We start from the raw sequence: 19,839 nt of genomic DNA, 5'->3' as shown, positions 1-19,839 counted from the left end.
ATGTAAGCAAGCATGTAAGCAAGCTTGTAGGCAAGCTTGTAGGCAAACAAGTGCTATGCTGTGCCATGCAGGCCAGCCAGCAGGCAGGCAAGCAACTGAAGTGTTGATAGTCCAGATTTATATACAGGTGCAAGAGTACCATGTGACCAGAGTCATCAGGCCCTTGGCAGGTGACGCCCGTAATTGAATAATGGCATAACAGCCCTACTCAGGTGAGGCCAGGCACTGATTAGCAGATTGGTTTAGATGGGGCTGCTTGTTGCAAGAGTGTTACAAGTTCTTAAAATGTTTCAGCCATTCACACTTTCATCACTATCAAAATGCATGTGCTACTCACACTTTGCTGCATCAAGCACTTTTTAAGTATTGTAGTTTCCTTAGAAATTGTTTCATCATGCTTGATAGTATCAGATAATCTTTAACCAGTCAGAATGACTTCAGTTCTTCAGGTGGTATTGAAGTTTGATGGTGATCACGGACAAGTGGAGGATGAGTGGGTTTCAATGGTGCTTGCCACTTGTTATTTTCTAGAGATGCACCGGATCCGGTTCCGGATCCGTCAGGATAATAGAGTTTTTCACAGGGTCCGGGTCCGGCAGGATCTTAAGCAGTGGATCCGGTTTCCGGCATGTTACCTAAAAATCAGGGTCTGGTGCATGTCTAGCCTAGGCTTTTCAGTCTTTCACAACCCCAATCACTGCATGGAGTGAAATCCCTTTGGAAGCGGCTATTGCAGGCAGTGTGGCAATAAGCCAATGAGTCTAAAAAAATAGTTTGCGCCAACGTAATAAAAAGGGCCCACGTGTGCGAGTAGACTATATGTTTCAACCCTTTTGTAGGATCCGGTATCCGGTTCCGGATCCGGCAGGATCTTATTCAGTGGATCTGGTATCCGGCAGGATCCTAAAAATCAGGATCCGGTGCATCTCTAGTTTTTTCCACAACGGCGAATACTGCTATTGTGCAGTACTTACTGTTTATGCTCAATATGTGACTCAAAGTAATATTTTCACAGTAGTTGTCTGTTTTTTCGAAAAACAGTAGAATGCTGTTGCAGAATTGCCGTAAATAAACAGCTATTTGTTACAGTGTAGGCTATGCCCGTCATGAAACTTTTTTTTTTCTTGAGCGTTAAATGGTGTCTGCATTGGAATAGCGGCTACTATTTGCAGCATGTCCAAATGAGAGTGGAATGCTTGAAATTGGATCGCTAATGTTTGAAACTTGATGGCTTAACCTGCAACTAGTGTGTGGCTGCTTTGGAATGGATTGAATCGACCAGTCTGTACATAACGGATGTATCAAGGTTTACAATTTACCACTTAAGAATGATTTTGGCAACCCCTACACCCCTTGTAGTGTGAGCTGGGTTCGTGGATTTGGGTCTGTTGATTGAGGGATAGTGTTTTGCTTAATTCCTAGACAAACCATGTGTCATAAACTGATTTCAGTGATTTCAGGGAGATGTTCGTCATGGTTTTGCTGACTAAACCAACCATCGTGCTCTCTGTTAATCAGTCGCGCTGTGTGAAAACTCGGAACAGCCTCGCACAGGTTGCTTTCTCTCGCGCACACTCCCTCTCGTAGCCCGTCTGCGTACTCGAATCTAATCATTCCACGCTGCGCACGATGCACAGATTATCTTGCCTGCACGCTCTCACTGATATTATAAAAAAGGTGACACTTTAACCCGACTCGCAGACACTGGAGCAATTATCAGACACTCCCTTCATGAACTTCAGGTTGCCTACTTGGCATGTCTGTTCCATTTCATGTGGCCACCGTGCCCGCTAGACATGCAGTTGATGTTCATCTTATTGTCATGCCCCTGGGCTATTTTCATGTAGTTTAATTTGGCCCTGTCATTTTGTTTTTCATATCTTTTCAGCTCATACATTGTTATGGGTGTGTGTGCATGCGGTGATTTTTATGTATTTTAATTGACGACAAGCCAATGCGAAAGTCACGCTGTAGGCTAGTCACTGTCCTGCCCGTTATAACCAGAGCCGGTTCTGTCATCTGTGGAGTCGGAAATTAGCGATGTGAACGCGGGCCTACACTTAGCCAATTATGTGCTTGTGCCCTAAATATTTCATGTAATTAAAGGGAATTTCCATACAATGGGAAGGCAGGGGTTGATGGGTAGACCATGGGACCATGAGTATCTAAATATATGTCAACAAGTAGACGAGAGACGACAACAAGTTATGTGAACAATGTCCCAATGAAAATGAAACGAATCAACACGCAGCAAAGGTATATTATGTCATTTAAAAGTATTGCTTAATTAGTTGGTAATCACCTCCTCTATTTTAGACAGAGTGTAGTTACTGTACTTTTGAGTAGTATTGCCCCCTACTGACCTGTCTTGGTATGGCTGCTACATATGCAGCTTTGCATTAATTCAATGTGGTAAAATATGCACCATGCATTCTGGTGTTGAAATGTTGCATTGTTTTTCAATACCCACCTCAATAACTATACTGCAACATCACAACATCACTAAACCATCACCGGTTCCCAAACACATACAAGGTCATGTCGAGTCCAGCCTCAGCCCATAACCTTAACCTTGCATAGCTGCCGGCTCATAACCTTAACCTTTCATATAGCTAGCTCCCTAAGCCAGGTCACCGAACCATTACTGAAGAAGAAAAGCAAGTTTCAAGAGGAATGCGGACAGGAAGCAGTGATGTTTATCATACCAAAGGAAGACTTACAGTCTGAAAAAGCCATGTTTACCATGAGCGAGGAAGACTTACGCTCTAAAACAGGCATGTTTACCTGTTTGTCTGTTTGTACCATAAGAGAGAAAGACTTACACCCTGTTCTTGATGATCAGTGAGGGAAGTTGTGTCGTAGTCACTGGATTCATTAGGAATCTGTTGGGAAAGTAATAGGCAGTGTGTTATTATAATAACCAATGAGTCATGGACTCCCCTATGATTGCTGTGATTGTATTATACTGTACATGCATTAGATTGCTGCATGCGTTCAACTCGCATGAAACATTTTGAGACATTTATGAATAAAACATTAGTGCATCATTATGGTTAACAAAGCTATAGTTATCGTATTATATCCCATCTTCAAAACAACTTGATAATCTAGTCCAGTGGTTCCCAACCTTTTTCTTAAGGGACCCATGTTTTTACTATTGTATGCTTTGGTGACCCAACCACGCGAGCGCCCGCACGAGACGGAGTCACAAGATGCCCTCTGTTTCCTGCGAAAACTAATTTTAGTTATTTTATTCCCCAATTCGTCTTTGGTCAAATATAAAATAAATGTTTCATGTAGCACTTAAAATGTGTTGCTTCTATGCATTTATTAGTTTAATGCTTTGTCTTTTATTCAAAATGGCCTACAGATATTTAAAATGAAACCCCTTAAAATCAAGAGGGCTCCGCGACCCCCTGTGGATCTTTGGCGACCCATAAGGTGGGTCCCGACCCATAGGTTGGGAACCACTGATCTAGTCAATGCCTGATTTTACAACATTATGTACACCTAGTTTCAATGTACACAGTCAATGCAATACTAGATTTGGTATTACATCTGCAAAAAAACAATTCTGTAAATGTATAGCCTTCATGCATACAAGACTACTTCAAAGTATTTGCTATGCCCAACAAAATAAAGGCATTTTAATTACAAAGAAGATGAGTGCCATGGTATTTCTAAAACTTTTTTGAAATCAACCAAGTCTGTCACCAAAGAGCACCATCTTAAAGACTAGACAGTTCCAGCAAGCACTCCAACTGGACTTCATTCTGAATGGTTTTATTTTTAGTTAAGATTTACAATTGGCGGTCTTCCTTGCCATTTTGTCCTCGAAAAAGGTGTGTCTTGGCTCAAACAAATTGAAAACCAATGGCCTAAACACATGTACTGTAATACTACAGGTACTCACATAGGGGGTGTCCTCAGTAGACCCCACAATGAATATCTCCCTGGACAATGGAGTGGAGGGCTCCATCATGGCCAGCAGGTCCGCTTCTGATGCCCAGGCTGCCTGCTCCTCTGATGGGGTGCTGTTGCCCGACTCCCGCCCTCCCCAGTAGGACATGTCCGCGGGGAGGGACAGCCGGTCCGGCGGGATCATGGACCTCTTCACTGGCGGTGTCCTCTTCTCAGGGCTGGTGATGGGGGTAGCTGCTGCCGCTGCTGCTGCTGCCACTGCTTTGGGCACGGTGGGAGGCACTGTGGGTGCTGCTGCTGATGCTTTGGATACTGCGCTGGGAGTAGCTGGAGGCCGTTCAGCCATGGCCGCCGCCAGCGCTGCTGCTGGGGTTCGTGGGGGTTCCGTGGGTGCAGGTGATGGACTGGCTGAGTAGACGTGCCTCTCAACGGGCATGGGGGGCGATCGCACAGCTAAGGCAGGAGAGCTGTGAGACACAGGAGGAGGGGCAGGCTCCGATGCCGTCCTCTTGGGCAGGTGACCGGTCTCCTCCCCTGGCCAGGGGAAGTTGTCCGACACCGTGTCACCATCGCTCACTTTCTTCGGGGTGTCGGGGTGCATGGCGGCGGCGGAGACGGGTCTGGAGGTGTCGGGGGTCACGACCCTGGACAAAAACGGCGTGTCGGGGATGGACGACTGCTCTGAGTAGGTGGGGCTGGAGGAGCCGCTGTCCGCCGCCGGCCCAGCGCTGTAGAAGGTGGACGCCCCGAAGAAGTAGCTCTCCTCAGGGTCGACGGCGGGCGTCTGGGAGAGCATGTCCAGTGAGGAGAGGGGGGAGGCCGGGTCGATGAGCAGGTTGGGCACCGAGATGCTACGGCGGTAGCGCAGGGCCTTCCCTTTGGGCTTCTTGGCCTTCTTGCCAAACTGGGCCTTGGTCTTGTCCCTGAAGTTGGACCAAGCCGTCTTCTTCTTCGGGTCCATGGCTGGGGGACGGACGGACGGACAGATGGATGGATGATGGGGTGTTGGTCCTGCGTACTCTATCAGTTGGTTAGCTGGGATATTTACATTCAAATCTGCAAACAAAAGCGGAGGGGGGTTGGCCAAAAAGCACAAGATTACCCAAGTGAAAAAGTAGTTCAATTTAGTATGATAGAAACACAACTGAAGTGTACTTAGCATGTTAAAGGTGCACTCGTACTTTTTGTTCTAAGAAAAAGTATGTTACAATATGCTTATTTTAAGTGTACTTCAAATTAGATGTAATTAAGTTGCTCTCAAAGAAAGTACACTTGGCAACCCATACTTTAAGTGGACTTGGAAGATGTTTGGCTAAAGTGTATTTAGAGGAATACACTAATAGAGAACTTACTAAAAGTTTTTTTTTAATAACATGCAATTGCACTTTTTTAAAGTGCACTATGATTACTTCACCCATATGACTTCGAAGTCTGATTTTATAAAGTGTGCTTTAAAGTAAATCACTTTAGCATATTGCTATTACCTGTATACTTTTTCTAAGTGCACCATGATTATACTTCACCCCAAATATCTTCAAAGTGTGCTTACACAAAGTGCATTTAACCATCATGCACCATCATGCATGTCTCTTGCAATGCACTTATTGGAGCTAAATTTCTCAAACAGCAAGCCAGTCATCTTGAAGGAATATATCTTTGGTTTGCATGAAAATATTAGTCATTGTTATATTCTGCGTTTATTGTAGGGGGGGTTTAAAATGTAAAGTGGTACACATAAAAATGACCATGTTCTCACAGTCATGACAATGGTCACGTAAATGACCTGGTATGCATAAATAGGCGCACACTTCTAGTTATCTGGCAGGTGAGAAAGAAGTAGGTGACCAAATAGAGGTTGGTGATTGAAGATAAGAAACTATGCAAAGGCAGCAGGTGGAACAAGGTTGCGCAAGAGTGATATGTGTATCTGAAATCTCTATAGCACTGTAATGACTGTGAATGTCAGTTTTACTATGCATGCATGTCACACGTGTCCTGTGGCTGTGTTCAATGTATAAGCAAGCACTGAGACACATTGTGGATTATGGTATTACACTTACGCTATGTCATGTACTTGGGAGTATACTGTTAACATACTTCAAGCATATTTACAATACTGAATATTAGGGCTGTAACGATACACTCTAATCCCGATTCGGTTCGTATCACGATTTGTGACCTATGGTTCGATACACCCCACGATTTCTGAAATCTATCTCATTTGAAGCTTGGAAGCACTATCACATCGAATCATATGGTTGTTTTCTGAACTGAAGGATAACAAAACTTTGAAAGGGTGTATCACGACACTGCCTCCTTACATGACGATACAGTATCATGATTCTGAATATCACGATTTCTCGGTTCGATCTAATATCGTTACAGCCCTACTGAATATGATGTACTTTTTACAGACTTAAATGGGTATGCCACTATTTTGGGGCTTAATACAGTTAAAATCGTTGGCTGGGGTTTATAAAGGTGGTAAAGTGTCTTATTTTTCATGTTAAGCGTTATAAAGGTGGTAAAGTGTGTTATTTTTCATGTAAGCCTTTGTCTTACTTTAAGACAAGTTAAAAGAGGGAATATGTCGCTAAGCTAGTGAAAGTCAATGGATCCGTACACGGATCCATTGACTTTCACTAGCTTCGCGACATGCTCCCTCTTTTAACTTGTCTTAAAGCAAGACAAAGGCTTACATGAAAAATAACACACTTTACCACCTTTATAAACCCTGGCCAATGATTTTAACTGTATTAAGACCCAAAATAGTGGCATAAGCTTACCCCTTGAAATATTTCAATATAGTCCAAAGAAGCATGAAGCTAATGTACTTTTATTGAACTTCAAGTTACAATAAAATATCATAGAAGTGTACTTCAACACCCTCTTTATGCCATACAAATGCATGAAAAGCGTGTTTGGAGCCTAATTTGGAGCCTGTACTGCACTGAAAGCTGTCCAAAAGCGGTGGCAATTTAGCATCCTCAGTGTGCTACAAGTGTGCTGAAGTAAGCTTACTGCTTTAGTAGTGCTGCAGCGCACTAGTAGTGCAATGAAGTGCAATTTAAATCACAGAAAATAGTCCCCTTGTACTAAGTATAAGCTTAGTCATCAAAAGTACACTTTAAGTATATGTGTTTTTCACTTGTGTAAAATCTCAGCACATGTGTAAATTTTACTGTCGCTCACCTTCAGGTTATCTACATTGACATTTGAAAACTGGATCTGGAAAATCCCCTACTACATATACTAAGTTTAGACCTAGGTTTGTATTGCTGTATGGCAACAAGTTGTGGTTTATTTACTCAAATAGAGATTACATCATTACTTTGTCTTTAGGTGGTCAACCACAGGATATGAGGAACGTCCTGTCCTGTCCTGCACCCTCTCCTATGGCCAAAGACCCCTTCAGCAAGGCATATGACCACACACACTATCCTGGGGGGCCTGTGCCCACATAACCTGAATGTAGCCTACCTACAAATATGTATGTCCCTCTGGGTAGGAATACCAGGTAATTACAATGTACTATATTACAATGGCTGAGGTGCCGACTTGCACAACCTGTCTATTATGTCTGCATAGGGTACAATAATGGGCATTCTTTGTTATAGTACAGAGACATGAAACAACACTCACATATTTAGCTAACCAAAAACCTGATTCAGATGCATTCTGCACTGTACCTGCCACTTACCAAATACTACAATGACACCTAATAATAACAAGCTTTGGAGTTGAACACAATGTCCCACACCACACTTCACAATAGTCACTGGGGACGCACAGAGACACTCAGCATCACAATGGGAGGCAGTGCATCTATTCTGACCTGCTGGAGGTACATGTGGTGGAGAAGGAACAGAGACTACACATGAGGAACTGAATGGGATGCTGGTGTTTTACCATTGATTAGTCAATGCATGTACAATGTATCTGAAAGAAATGGAAAGACAAAACACGCCATCTGTTGCTATGTGAGGCGGTTGATGATGGTGTCCTTAATTAAATGATGTCTCTGCATTGGGTATGTTCATTTAATACTAAGGGGGGAAAGGAAATTACACCCTTTGCCTCAAACAAAGATGCACAGTGTGGTGAGAGTCATACAGTGGAACTGCAACTCCCTGCTATAATAGACAGCGTTAGCCTGATAAACCAGCCTAAATGTGAGATTGGATGTGTAAGCGGGTGGCGTTGGTTTATTAGGCACTAGGGCTGCTCAATTATGAGAAAAATCAATATGATTATTTCAGTCAATATTGATATCATAATATTTTTAGACGATATTTCTTCTAAAGATAAATAATTGTGCTAAACAATTCAACATCTTCCCTCTCTTTAGCAGTTGGAGTGGAGTGCATTGCAGTGGTGTTCTGCATGAGTACCACTTAGCAAGTCTTCTCTGTGCTCGCGATGGCTCAAGTGGAGGGGAATGTATCGCGCTTAGCATAACCTTCCTTTTGGCAGTATAGACAAATGACAAAAAAATTGTTTCAAATCGATATTATGAAATTTTATATTGTTTGACAATTTGACAGCATGCCCTGAAGAAGGCTCAACTGCCGCTACGCGTGGGCAATTTTAAAAGTCCTTAATGGACATGTCATAATAATAAAGACATTTTAACTATACTTTTTGGAGTGCCTTGGTGAAGAAAAGTTTTTTTCTCTTTTCAAGCAACTAATTTGACAGCAATATTGATATCACAATATGAATTCAATATATTGCACAGCCCTAACTGTTACCGTAAAAATACTGCTCGTCTTGTTCAACTTGGTTAAAATATGGCAGGCCGTCTAAACAGTGCTGGGTGAGCAGGGGTGGATTAATGAACGGGCCTACCAGAGGCCCCAAGGGGCCAGGTCAACTTGGCCTCGCGGCCACGACCCACACTGGCCTTCAAAACCACCTTTGCATTAATACTCTTTCGAAGGTGCTTCATGTGTCAGCCAATATAGTGTACAATTAACTGGTATAGTCCCATAGGCCAAGCCAGGTCCGGGGGCCCAAAGGGGGCAGAGGCCCCAAGGGGTCAGGCCAACTTGGCCCTGCAGCCACGACCCAAACCGGCCTTGCAAAACCACCTTTGCATTAATACTCTTTCCAAGGTGCTTCATGTGCTAGCCAATATAGTGTAGGCTACAATGAACTGGTATAGTCCCATAATGCCATAATTTCTTAATCCGAACCCTGTGGGTGAGGAACTAAGCTTAGTTTCGGAGTAAATGGAGACAGTATTGTCTGGCCAAGGTCACCTGTTCATGAGGTTCATGAAAACGCAGCAAAGTCACTGTTATTGTAGGCTACTGTTAAGCAAGGGGTTTAGTATGGAAAGTGATGGGGAACATTATAATATTTCCCCCCTATATTATATCTGTGAAAAAGTGGTGGCGAGTCGACACTTTAAGATTATCTCCGAAAGTTGCATGGGTATCATCTCCATATTCCATCGCACAAACTACACCCATGCTGTTTAGGTTAATGTAAGCTACACAGCAAGTGAGTGCAGCCAGTTCATATACACGGGCTAGGTCTACACTCGCTGACAAAAAAAAGTTGACATGTGGAGGCGGTGCGCTTCAATTTTTTGTCGAGGGTGACTGGTAATCACATGCGTATTTATTCAACGGTTCGCAACAGCCACACTTTTTACTCAGTTTATGGTAGGTTCTGACGAGGCCATAGAACAAAATAGGGCCTATTTGAGGTCTCAAATTGTATGTCTTAAAGTCTACCACAGCTAACTGACTGGACAATCAAGATATACCAGTATTGTGGCCTCTTCCGTTCAAACGCATTCTTTTTGGACGCTGGGCCTCCACAAAACAATTCAGTTGCGCAAGGCAAGGCAACACCAAGAAGAAGAAGAAGAAAAAAGAAGAAGAAGAAGAAGAAGAAGAAGAAGAAGAAGAAGAAGAAGAAAATAAGACGTTTCAATTCCATCATAGCCTCGGGAAGCACCGCGCAGGCTTATTTCAAGTAGCCTATCTACCTAATATCAGGAAAGAATGTCGTTTTAAACGGTTCCATGTATAGGCTACATGTAGCTACTAGGCTATGATGTACACCTTGTCTTTGTGATGTAAGGATCTATTTTATTATGCGCAGTCATACCTAAATGTGTTACACCCCGTATATAAGTCACATCACCTGTGTATCATATCAGTGTTGTGTATGCGCAGTAACAAGAGAACCTGTAATACATGCCACTCAGTTTGAAGTCATAGATAAAGAAGTCAATGGAAATCAGCTTCGAGTTGTTTCAAGTTCATTTTCAACTTCACAACTTCAGTGTTCTTGTCTTACCTGCGTTGGTATTAAGCGTATTCCTGCGAATTCCAGGTGGGTATAGCCACTCTAGCCGCCGCGTGTCACCTCACCACCTCACCTGTGCCAGAGCATCTGGCACATCTGTGGCCAAGCCGGTTGGCTTCCTCAGTCATAAGTAGTTTCAGTCGACAGGTGACAGGGCGGGGTGAGAGCGCGGAACAACACTCACCTAATGGGCAATCAGGCGACTGCAGCTATCCATCCCACCATAGGCCTACTCAGTTTCGTTTTAACTATAGGCGACTGTGTTAATAGCCTTGTAGGCCTAATTCTAAATTGCAGTCTTATGTCCTCTATTCATCTTAATTTTTAGGAATACATACTGGGCATATTTTATGGCTAATTTCAATAACATGTAGGCCTACACAATAGAACTATTGTAACTTTACCACATGGAGAGGTTTAAGACCAATGATTAATAAATCGATTAAAAATGCAATTAAAAATGGTAACTTAAATGTAGGCTTAGTGTTGTCTTGAAACACTTCACTTAGGCCTACAAAATGCAGTAAACACTACTGTATTCCAAAGGAGAATATCATCTCCATTTCCTCCTTTGCACTTCAGGGATGATGGTATCTGCCACCACGCCATCTGCTGGCCAGTTTAGGAATCCATAGAGGCAACTCCATCAAATGTAAGCCATAACATGGTTGTAACATAAATGGTTGTAACCAGGGCTTCGAACCGGTTCAAGGAACGAAAACGAAAACCAGGAACTTTTTGTATTTTACAGGGAACAGAAACGAAACCGGAAACGTTATTATTTTTTATGTTCTGGAACGGGAACACTTATTTAAAAATAATGGTAACCGGTTAATACCGGTTAATACCGTTCCTTAAACTAAAAAAAAAAGTAATTATTTTCCTGCGCACGTTACCATGACGGCTGAGGTTCACGTCTTGTGTGACATCAGACATTCTCTGACTGAATGGAGAGAGAGCTGTAGATTACAAAGTCTTCACTCCACATCTTAATTAAGAGAAACCACTGTCATACAAAAGGACAGAGTTTGCATTGCATTATTGTAAGACATTGCAGGGAAGCGCGTGTAAAGCGCACCGACAATGTTTCGGCGTTATTGGGCATCCATGGCCGCTTCAAATATGCACAAACTCACAATGTCCATCATAGTGCTCCCCGTGACCCAAGTCAGCGTAGAGCGCACATTTTCATAATTGAGGTTTATTCTCTGCTTCTCCGCTTAGGTCGTCCCTGAATGACAAAATTCTGGAGGATATTCTTTTCATCTGCTTGAATAAGCAGTTTTGAATGTAGGCTGACTCATTTGCACTTCCGTCTTTCTTGGTTAACGTCAGTTAGGCCTATTGGGAGTAATCAGCTGACAGGAACGAAATTAACCGTTCCGGGAACAATATTTTTTGGTTCTAACCGGTTCGGGAACGTCAATTTATTGGTGGAACTCAAAACCGGAAACGTTATAATTCCGTTTCTGTTCGGAACGGAACATTTGGGCAAAAATAACGGTTCAAAGCCCTGGTTGTAACATACATTTTCATAGTCATATGGATGTGGCTTTATGTGACAACTACTGTATTTCATCAGTGATTTTAATATTAATAGCAGTGTTATAGTGTCAGTGTTGTCATTGTGTACAGCAATGATAAACCTGAAAGCCACAGTTTCACTGCAGCATGAAGGCACAGAGTTATTGTTTGGGAGTACAATGATGTTTTTAATTGAGCTGACAGTTTCTATTATGGGGTGTTCACATGTTGGACGTCACAAAGTCTTATCAGATTCATAGAGTTGCAAACTCTGAGTTTGTACAGAATAAGCCAGAGGATGTATGTCAGTTACACAGTAAAAGCCAATATCTTTACTTTAGTGAACGCAGAATACAAATTTGTACAACAATCTCTAGCATAATGTCTTAGTCATTCGATAAAAAGTTCACTAGAATATTTATTGTATAGTGAAGATAAAATAACACATTCAAGGGAAATATAATGCAGATTAACTTAAAATTCTCTCTTGATTTTTCTCTTTTTTTTCTGAAACATGACGTTTCTTTCATGGCAACAAAGTCCAGCTTGTGCCGCCAAGCGGGTTGAGCAGACAAACCGCAAACAGCTTCTCGAAGTGAACTAGTAACTACAAACAATTACCAAATACATATTTCTGTTTAGAAAAAGCCATTAAGCAAAGCAGTGTACTCTTGCACAGCAAAGTGAAGAAAATTCTCAATCTACAAATAAGTCCTTCGTTTTCCTCAAGTCCCTTCCTTTCACATTCAACAGGTGTGCATGGTATCCGACACAGCACGCAGACCAAAGGAGTCTATCTTGCTCTCCACATTTGCTATCTACTTCTTACGGCGTGTGTGCGCCAAAACAGCTCTGTCAAATGGTTGAGGTGATGAGGGGTTCCTTAGACCGATATTGTTGACGTGCACGAGGCTATAGGTTTTGATTGGTGTACCCATCTTTGGATTAAGGCCTTATGTCCTATGAAAGAATGTGTGCAGTGATGGTGAAACTAGGCAAGGGCCCTGATCTCCACTTGCAAATCTTGTGCATAGTGACTTTGTGACTGACTGCAAATGTCCTAGCGTCTGGTTTTGGATGGGTGTGGGCTCATCTCGGTTAATGTGTGTGTGTGTGTGTGTGTGTGTGTGTGTGTGTGTGTGTGTGTGTGTGTGTGTGTGTGTGTGTGTGTGTGTGTGTGTGTGTGTGTGTGTGTGTGTGTGTGTGTGTGTGTGTGTGTGTGTGTGTGTGTGTGTGTGTGTACTGTATCTGCAAATGTTGTATGTAATGATTATGTTCTTGATTGTACAGTAAATCGCTTTGGATAAAAACGTCTGCCAAATGTAATGTAATGTGTGTGTGTGTGTGCGTGCGTGCGTTTGTGTGTGTGTGTGTGTGTGTGTGTGTGTGTGTGTGTGTGTGTGTGTGTGTGTGTGTGTGTGTGTGTGTGTGTGTGTGCGTGCGTTTGTGTGTGTGTGTGTGTGTGTGTGTGTGTGTGTGTATGTGTGTGTGTGTGTGAGAGAGAGAGACCTACAGGCCCACACTGCTGTGATGGCATTTCTAGTGCCACTAGGTGATAGTGTGTGCAATGGCATTATTGCTTTTGTACATAAAAGGCTTAGATAGAGTTGAGTGGGCTGATGAGGTCTCTGAATAAGTATTATGATGAAATAAGCAAAAAATTACTATGGCCTGAAATCCACTAATTCCCTGGGGCGAATCTACAACAACAGATTAAAAGGCTCACATCAATACAATTTCAAAATGCTGAGGTGACTATCCTATACACACATTTTTCCGTCTGTATAGTGTTATGATATGATATCAATATGCGCCAATGGAGAGATGCAAGCACTTAAGGGAGAGAGGTTAACAGTCATACACATATTTATATTCTTGGTGTTGAATGCCTGAGCATATTGACTACATAGGGCTGTGCGTAGGGGGGGTAAAGACATCACTAGAGAGAAACCCAGAGCAGGGCCTCAGGATTTGAGTTTGGATTGAAGACTGCATAGATCGATATCAGCTTATCGCACACTTCCCTCGAGGCAAATGTCTTTTTTTGTCTTTCTCTCGGTTTGTTTGTGAGGAGAAGGTAGGGAGGTATATCAGTACATCCGCCTTTAGCAGTATCACACACACAGAAGTAGATAGCAAATGTTAAGATATGTATATAGAGAGAGACTCCTTTTGATTACAGCACACATTGTTTGTTGGTTGATTTGTTTGTTTGTTAGTTTGTTTGACAATATAAATTTGTGCAATCCAGCAATGAGATCATGTCAAGTCTGTGGCCATACTGTAAGTCTATGTGATTGTTAGCGTAGGTCTATGACTCCAGCTGCTGAATCCTCTGACTCTTTTTTTCACTGATGGAGCATGCAGGTATGGGGTAGACGAGCGTCTGTCTATGTGATAAGACTAGCGTGTGGCTATTGGGCTACTCGACCTCTCCCTCCCGCACGCCATCTCTACACAGCCATGTAGCCATGGACTTAGGGAGTCCCACCCTTAATGGGTGTAGAGGTCAAACACCAGACCCGTACTAAATGGGCATAGCGAGGGCAGCAATGGCAGACCAGAGGTGGCAGGCGACGTACTATACCACACAGGGCCATAGAAGGCATAGGAGGGTTCCAGGTGGGTGTAGTGGGGTGCCGCCCCACCCACAGAGCGGGGTAGTGAGAGCCACCTGAATATAGGCAGGCACCAGCTGAGGGGCGGCGATATGAGGTCAGGCATTGCTGATATGTGGAGGGCTCTAGGCTGATATGCAGAGGGCTTGTAGGTGTGGAGTGCCTTACAGATGATATGTGGAGGGAGTGAAGGGGGCCCAGGTGGATAAGGGTCGAAAATGATAATGCAATCAGGGAAAATCTTAACCAAAAAAAAAAAGAAAAGCTGTGCGCATGGAGTGATGAGAGAGTAACGTCCGTGTAGTGGGACGCGATAGCCAGGCGCCACAGCAGGACAATAGGTACGGTGGTAGAGTAAAGAGTAGAGCCTGCCATGGTAGCCAAGCACCACTAGGTACATAAAGCAGGTAGGTAAGGAGTACAGTCTACCATGTGCTGATAAATCTATACAGAAAATCTTTTTCATATGCGGCAGATGCTTTGAAATTCAGAATTTCTTTTGCTTTTCTTCTTCTAAGAAATGCCATCTGCTGATCAAGTGAGTTTGGCGCGAGTTAGGCTCTACGGAGATGGATTTTGTAAAGAACGTAAAGAAAGGGCAAAGTGTGATCTATAGCATATGCAGTATATTGTTTGCAGATAGATATACAACGCTTAGGTATTTACACTTAACTTTTTTTTTCGTAAATGCTCAATTGTTGTCGATTTGAATGACAAATGGACAACAAAAATGGTGGGTGATATTTTGAAAAGAATATATTTGCACTGTACATGGCATTTGAATGAATGAATGAGGCAACTGAAAAGTGTTTGAGGAAGCAGTGGAGCCGTGTGGTCTTTAAAGTAGGCAGTGTATTCAGCAGCCTTGGGTCTGTCCTGAACTCAATTGCTGCAGGAGACAAACCAGATGTATCATAAGCATCTTATGAGTATCCTTTTACAAAAAACAAGACTTTAGAGAAGAACGATAGTGAGGCTTCAAAGTTACAGCACTGTTATTACAATTGTTTTGTATGGACAGACATTCACCACCATTAAAGGGAAAACGACCCAAAAACGACTGTCTTTGAAATAAAAACACTTTGATTATTAACCAGAACAATTCCGTTTTTGAAGAAAGTACAGTATTGTTAACAAAATAGCAAATATGAACCAGTGAATACTCTACTTAATAAGGATCTCGCCTTGTAAATATGGCAGTAATCCACAAAAATATACTTTTTTTTCCTTGAATCAGGTGAAGGTACAATACGGGTACTCACACCGAAGGTGATATATATTAAAGTTGCTATATACATAACAAAAAAAAATGTTTGGCTCAAATTTTTAATGTACAAACAGAACATCAAGTGTCCATGGCTTTCAATGTTGTTTCAAGATCTGGTTTGCATTTTTACTCTCCTGTTGTATGTCACCAGGCGCAATTACAACAAAACTGTAAAGGAAATCATAGTCTGGGAGAGCTTGAATACACCCATCTCTAGACCGCTTCAAATGAAGACAAAAAAAGTAACAACATACAGCTTTGGCTTCCGTTACCATTAAGTTGTTTGAGGTGAGTAGGAATAGCTTGCTATTGGCGCCAGTTCAACTGGACTAGAATTCATGGCTTAAATAGTTTTCCCATTAGATCTAAAGTCACAAAACAAGGTACCAAACAGGATTTAGATTAATTTCTCCAATTACATCAAATTAATTACACTATATGCAAAGACTGTTAAACAATGTGTCTCGTCTTTTCCTTTACTGGTTGATATCTGTTTACTAATTGGGAACAACGCTCCTGTGATTCTAATGACAGCCTTTCTCCTTTAAGAGTTTGGTGACCATCCCTCCTGTGTTTCAGTTGATACATACAGTATTGTCATTTACTTCAGAAGAAAGAGCATAGGGGCAGGTGAAGTTACACAATATTAAAAAAAAACGAAGGCAAGCGCCACCTGACACCAAGCCTCTCTCCTATCTGCACTGATTGCCTGAAAACTTGCAAAAGATGAACAGCAAACAAAACAGCTACTACAAGTAAGTGCCAGACTGGACCAGTGACTACAGTTATCTAGAGTTTTGCGATGTATATTTATTTATATATGTACTTGTTTTGTCCCTCCTCCAATAGGGAGTCCTGCAGAATCCTGGCCTGCACTGAGTACCTGATCCCACCGGCTACAGCAGCCAATCCTAACGCAATGCAGCCTGACCAATGGACTTGATTAGCCAATAGTATCGAAGCCTGACCACTGGAGTTGATTAGCCAATGGCATCGCAGCCTGACCATTGGGCTTCATCAGCCAATGCTATCACAGCCTGACCACTGGACTTGTTCAGCAGCAAATGGTATCGCAGCCTGCCACTAGACTTGACCTCTCGCTGACTTGAGCTGGTTTAAAATGTAGATATGTCAAGACATCTTTTCAACTCCACCCTCCAACACTTGACCTACTTACAAAATGAAATGAAAGTTTAAATAATAATTATAATAATAAACAACAACAACAACAACAGCAATGCCCCCCCTCCCGTGTTGTGTCGGCACCCTCTCCCCTCTACTCTCTCCCCTGTAGCCGCCATGCTAACAGCTGACTGGAACCCATCTTCCCTTTCTCTCCATCTCTCCTCTCCTCTCTCCATCGCTCCTCCACTCCTCCTCTCCTCTCACGTCCTCTCCTCGCCTCTCTTCTCCTCCAGCTCAGGGTTCCGTGTGTTCCAGCCAGCTGTTATCTGGGTCAGCCAGCAGAGGGAGCTCTCTCTCTCACTCTCTCTCACTCTCTCTCTCTCTCGCTCTCGCTCTCTCTCTATGTGACCCAAGTGTCCATGCGCATGCGCTTGACAGAGGGGCTCGCTCGTTCGTCTCCCCCGGCCGGGGGCCTCCCTCCTCCTCCTCCACCCCCTCCTCCTCCTCCCCCGGCCCCTCCTCCTCCCAGGCCGAGCGGGGAGTGGAAGTCGGCGCGATGATCCTCTCGGTCGCTGCCGTCGTACGAGGAGCAGGATGAGCTGAGGCTGTCGACGGGGGAGCGGCCCATATCAGGCCTGCCACCAGGGGGCACCCCTTGCTGATGCTGCTGCTGCTGATGATGATGATGATGATGCTGCTGCTGCTGCTGCTGGGCGCTAAACCCCGCGGGGGGGATGCGGTCTCGAGGGGGGGAGATGGGCTCTGACTTGATGCTCACGTTCTGGTGGCCGCTGTTGGACAGGTTGGAGCCCTGAGGCAAGTGGCCGCCACCTCTGTGGAGAGGAAATGAGAGACACAAGTGAGATTTCTATTTTTTTTTGGGGGGGGGGGGGTTACTTTATTTGGACAGGATGTGAAGAGTGGGACAGGAAATGAGTGGGACACAGAAGGATCCGGAAATGACCCCGGGCCGGAATCGAACTTGGGTCGCTAGCATAACAGTGTAGTGCCCTAACAGGGTCACAAGTGAGATTATTAACACTACTATGTGTGAGACACTACTGTCCAGCATTTTTGTGTCAGAGGGACGCAAGTAAGATTATTAAAGTCTGGACACTACTAGCCACCACCTCTGTGGAGCTGAGAAGAGAGATGTGAGATTATGAAAGCCAGGATATTACTACTGACCACCAACTGAATGAAGTAAGATGAAGTATAGGACTTGAGGTAGTTTAAATGAGGGCCACTGGAAAAAGGTAGAAAGTGGCCCACCATATACCTTATTCTACAGGTACAGCCAAGCATTGTACACACAATCTGAGTATACACACATAGCAACACACACATACACACACACACACACACACACACACACACACACACACACACACACACACACACACACACACACGTGTCTTGTCTGTCTGAGACTACTCACACCAGCGAGCTGAGAGCTGCCTGTCCCAGTGTGTGTTGTTGCCATGCCGACATGGAGCCCAGAGAGAGGCCGGGGGAGCCGAAGCCTTGGAGAGAAGACAGCTCTGCACTGCTCAGGGAGTATTCTGAAATAAACACACACACACACACACACACACACACACACACACACACACACACACACACACACACACACACACACACACACACACACACACACACACACACACACACACACACACACACACACACACACACAGTCAATAACATGGCACATTTGAGAGACCAAAGCTCCACATTTAAAACAATACATAATTTAAGTAATGAATGAGTAACATGGGAATGAATTATAACATTAATGAACACTAATTGATTTGGTAATGGATGCTTCAAAGTACATCAGAATTATATCTTAGTCAATATTCATTCTACAGATGAAAAAAAATGGGAAACGACTCTAAGAAAATAAGTGGCTGCCTTGTTAGGCTGAGATGACTGAAATGTGTGCGTCTGCCTCATTGTGTGCTCTCATCAGTAGTGTCCAATGCAGTGCCAAACTGCTATATTCATTAAAGGTGCACTGCGTAAAATTCTTAGTCGTTTGTTTCCAGAATTCATGCTGCCCATTTACAAATGTTACCTTTTTCACGAAAACCACAAACCACCACACTAAGTATTCATTAGGACTGAGAAAACTGCACTCTTCATAAATTAAAAGGTGGATCTTCTCCAAGTACGCTGTTTTGAATTTCTAGAAGTAGATTTTTTTTAGCTACAAAACTTACTGTACTTTCGTCATATTAAATATTAGTTTATTACTCATTCATGAAAAGATCAAATTTGGCAATTGACAGCACAGTTTCAATGAGGAACATACAGTAGTTACAATACCTTCTCTGGCCACCATCTTACACAGTGCACCTTCAGTAAGTGACCTCAAATGGAATGCCTCCTTCAATTGCATGTTCACATCAAATGCAGCCAAAATGTATCCCTCCCTGTGACCCTAAGTGACCTTGGAAATGATCTTAGCATGAGGTGTCAGCATGCCTAACTACGACATGACCTCAGGGTGAGGTACGGAAGCTGCCTCACTATGCTCATTTCAAAAGTGACCAAAGTGACAAAGTTGCTGAACTGTGTCCCTTAGTGACTTTAGTGACCATCGAGGTGCATTAGGGTGGCCCCTTCAGACACCAAGTGTGTGGTGTAGCTGTTTAATTGTGCTCTGGAGACCCCACAGTGTGAGGTGCAGTCCTTCACTATTGACCTGAGGCCACATTGGTGTGATGTGTAGGCCTGCCTTGCAAGACCTCACATGACCTGCCTAGTTACAGTAGGCCAGGGGGGAAAAAGTAGATCAGTGCGCACAGGTGCGTAGCACTGGTATAACATGTGCAGTAAGAGACTACAGCATGTGTGTGTGTGTGTGTGTGTGTGTGTGTGTGTGTGTGTGTGTGTGTGTGTGTGTGTGTGTGTGTGTGTGTGTGTGTGTGTGTGTGTGTGTGTGTGTGTGTGTGTGTGTGTGTGTGTGTGTGTGTGTGTGTGCGCGCGCGCACGTGTGTGTGTGTGTGTGCGTGTGTATGTCTGTGTGTGTGTGTGCATGTGTACGTATGTGTGTCTGTG

General features: G+C 43.5%; 2 protein-coding genes across 9 annotated transcripts in view; both read right to left on the bottom strand.

Moving 5' to 3' along the window:
• Positions 1–10,381, bottom strand: part of mctp2a (multiple C2 domains, transmembrane 2a) — a 101,589-nt gene extending 91,208 nt beyond the window's left edge. The window contains exons 1-3 of the mRNA XM_063197482.1: positions 10,234–10,381; positions 3,914–4,977; positions 2,823–2,882 (exon numbers count right to left, since the gene is read on the bottom strand). Of these exons, the coding sequence (XP_063053552.1) occupies positions 2,823–2,882; positions 3,914–4,882 (1,029 nt within the window). The 5' untranslated portion in view covers positions 4,883–4,977; positions 10,234–10,381. The remainder of the gene's footprint in view (positions 1–2,822; positions 2,883–3,913; positions 4,978–10,233) is intronic.
• Positions 10,382–12,071: 1,690 nt separating this feature from the next.
• The window catches only part of mef2aa (myocyte enhancer factor 2aa), a 184,772-nt gene continuing 177,004 nt past the window's right edge, over positions 12,072–19,839 (bottom strand). For 6 of the 8 annotated variants that reach the window (XM_063197480.1, XM_063197476.1, XM_063197477.1 and 3 more), the window contains 2 exons: positions 18,215–18,338; positions 12,072–17,609 (listed from right to left, as the gene is read on the bottom strand). In XM_063197480.1, coding sequence (XP_063053550.1) covers positions 17,177–17,609; positions 18,215–18,338 — 557 coding nt within the window. In that variant the 3' untranslated portion in view covers positions 12,072–17,176. The remainder of the gene's footprint in view (positions 17,610–18,214; positions 18,339–19,839) is intronic. The other 2 variants (XR_010034640.1, XM_063197479.1) reach the window with 2 other exon arrangements.

Source organism: Engraulis encrasicolus, chromosome 4, assembly GCF_034702125.1.
Source record: "Engraulis encrasicolus isolate BLACKSEA-1 chromosome 4, IST_EnEncr_1.0, whole genome shotgun sequence".
Lineage (NCBI taxonomy): Eukaryota > Metazoa > Chordata > Actinopteri > Clupeiformes > Engraulidae > Engraulis > Engraulis encrasicolus.
This window is presented reverse-complemented; position numbering and strand designations above follow the sequence as displayed.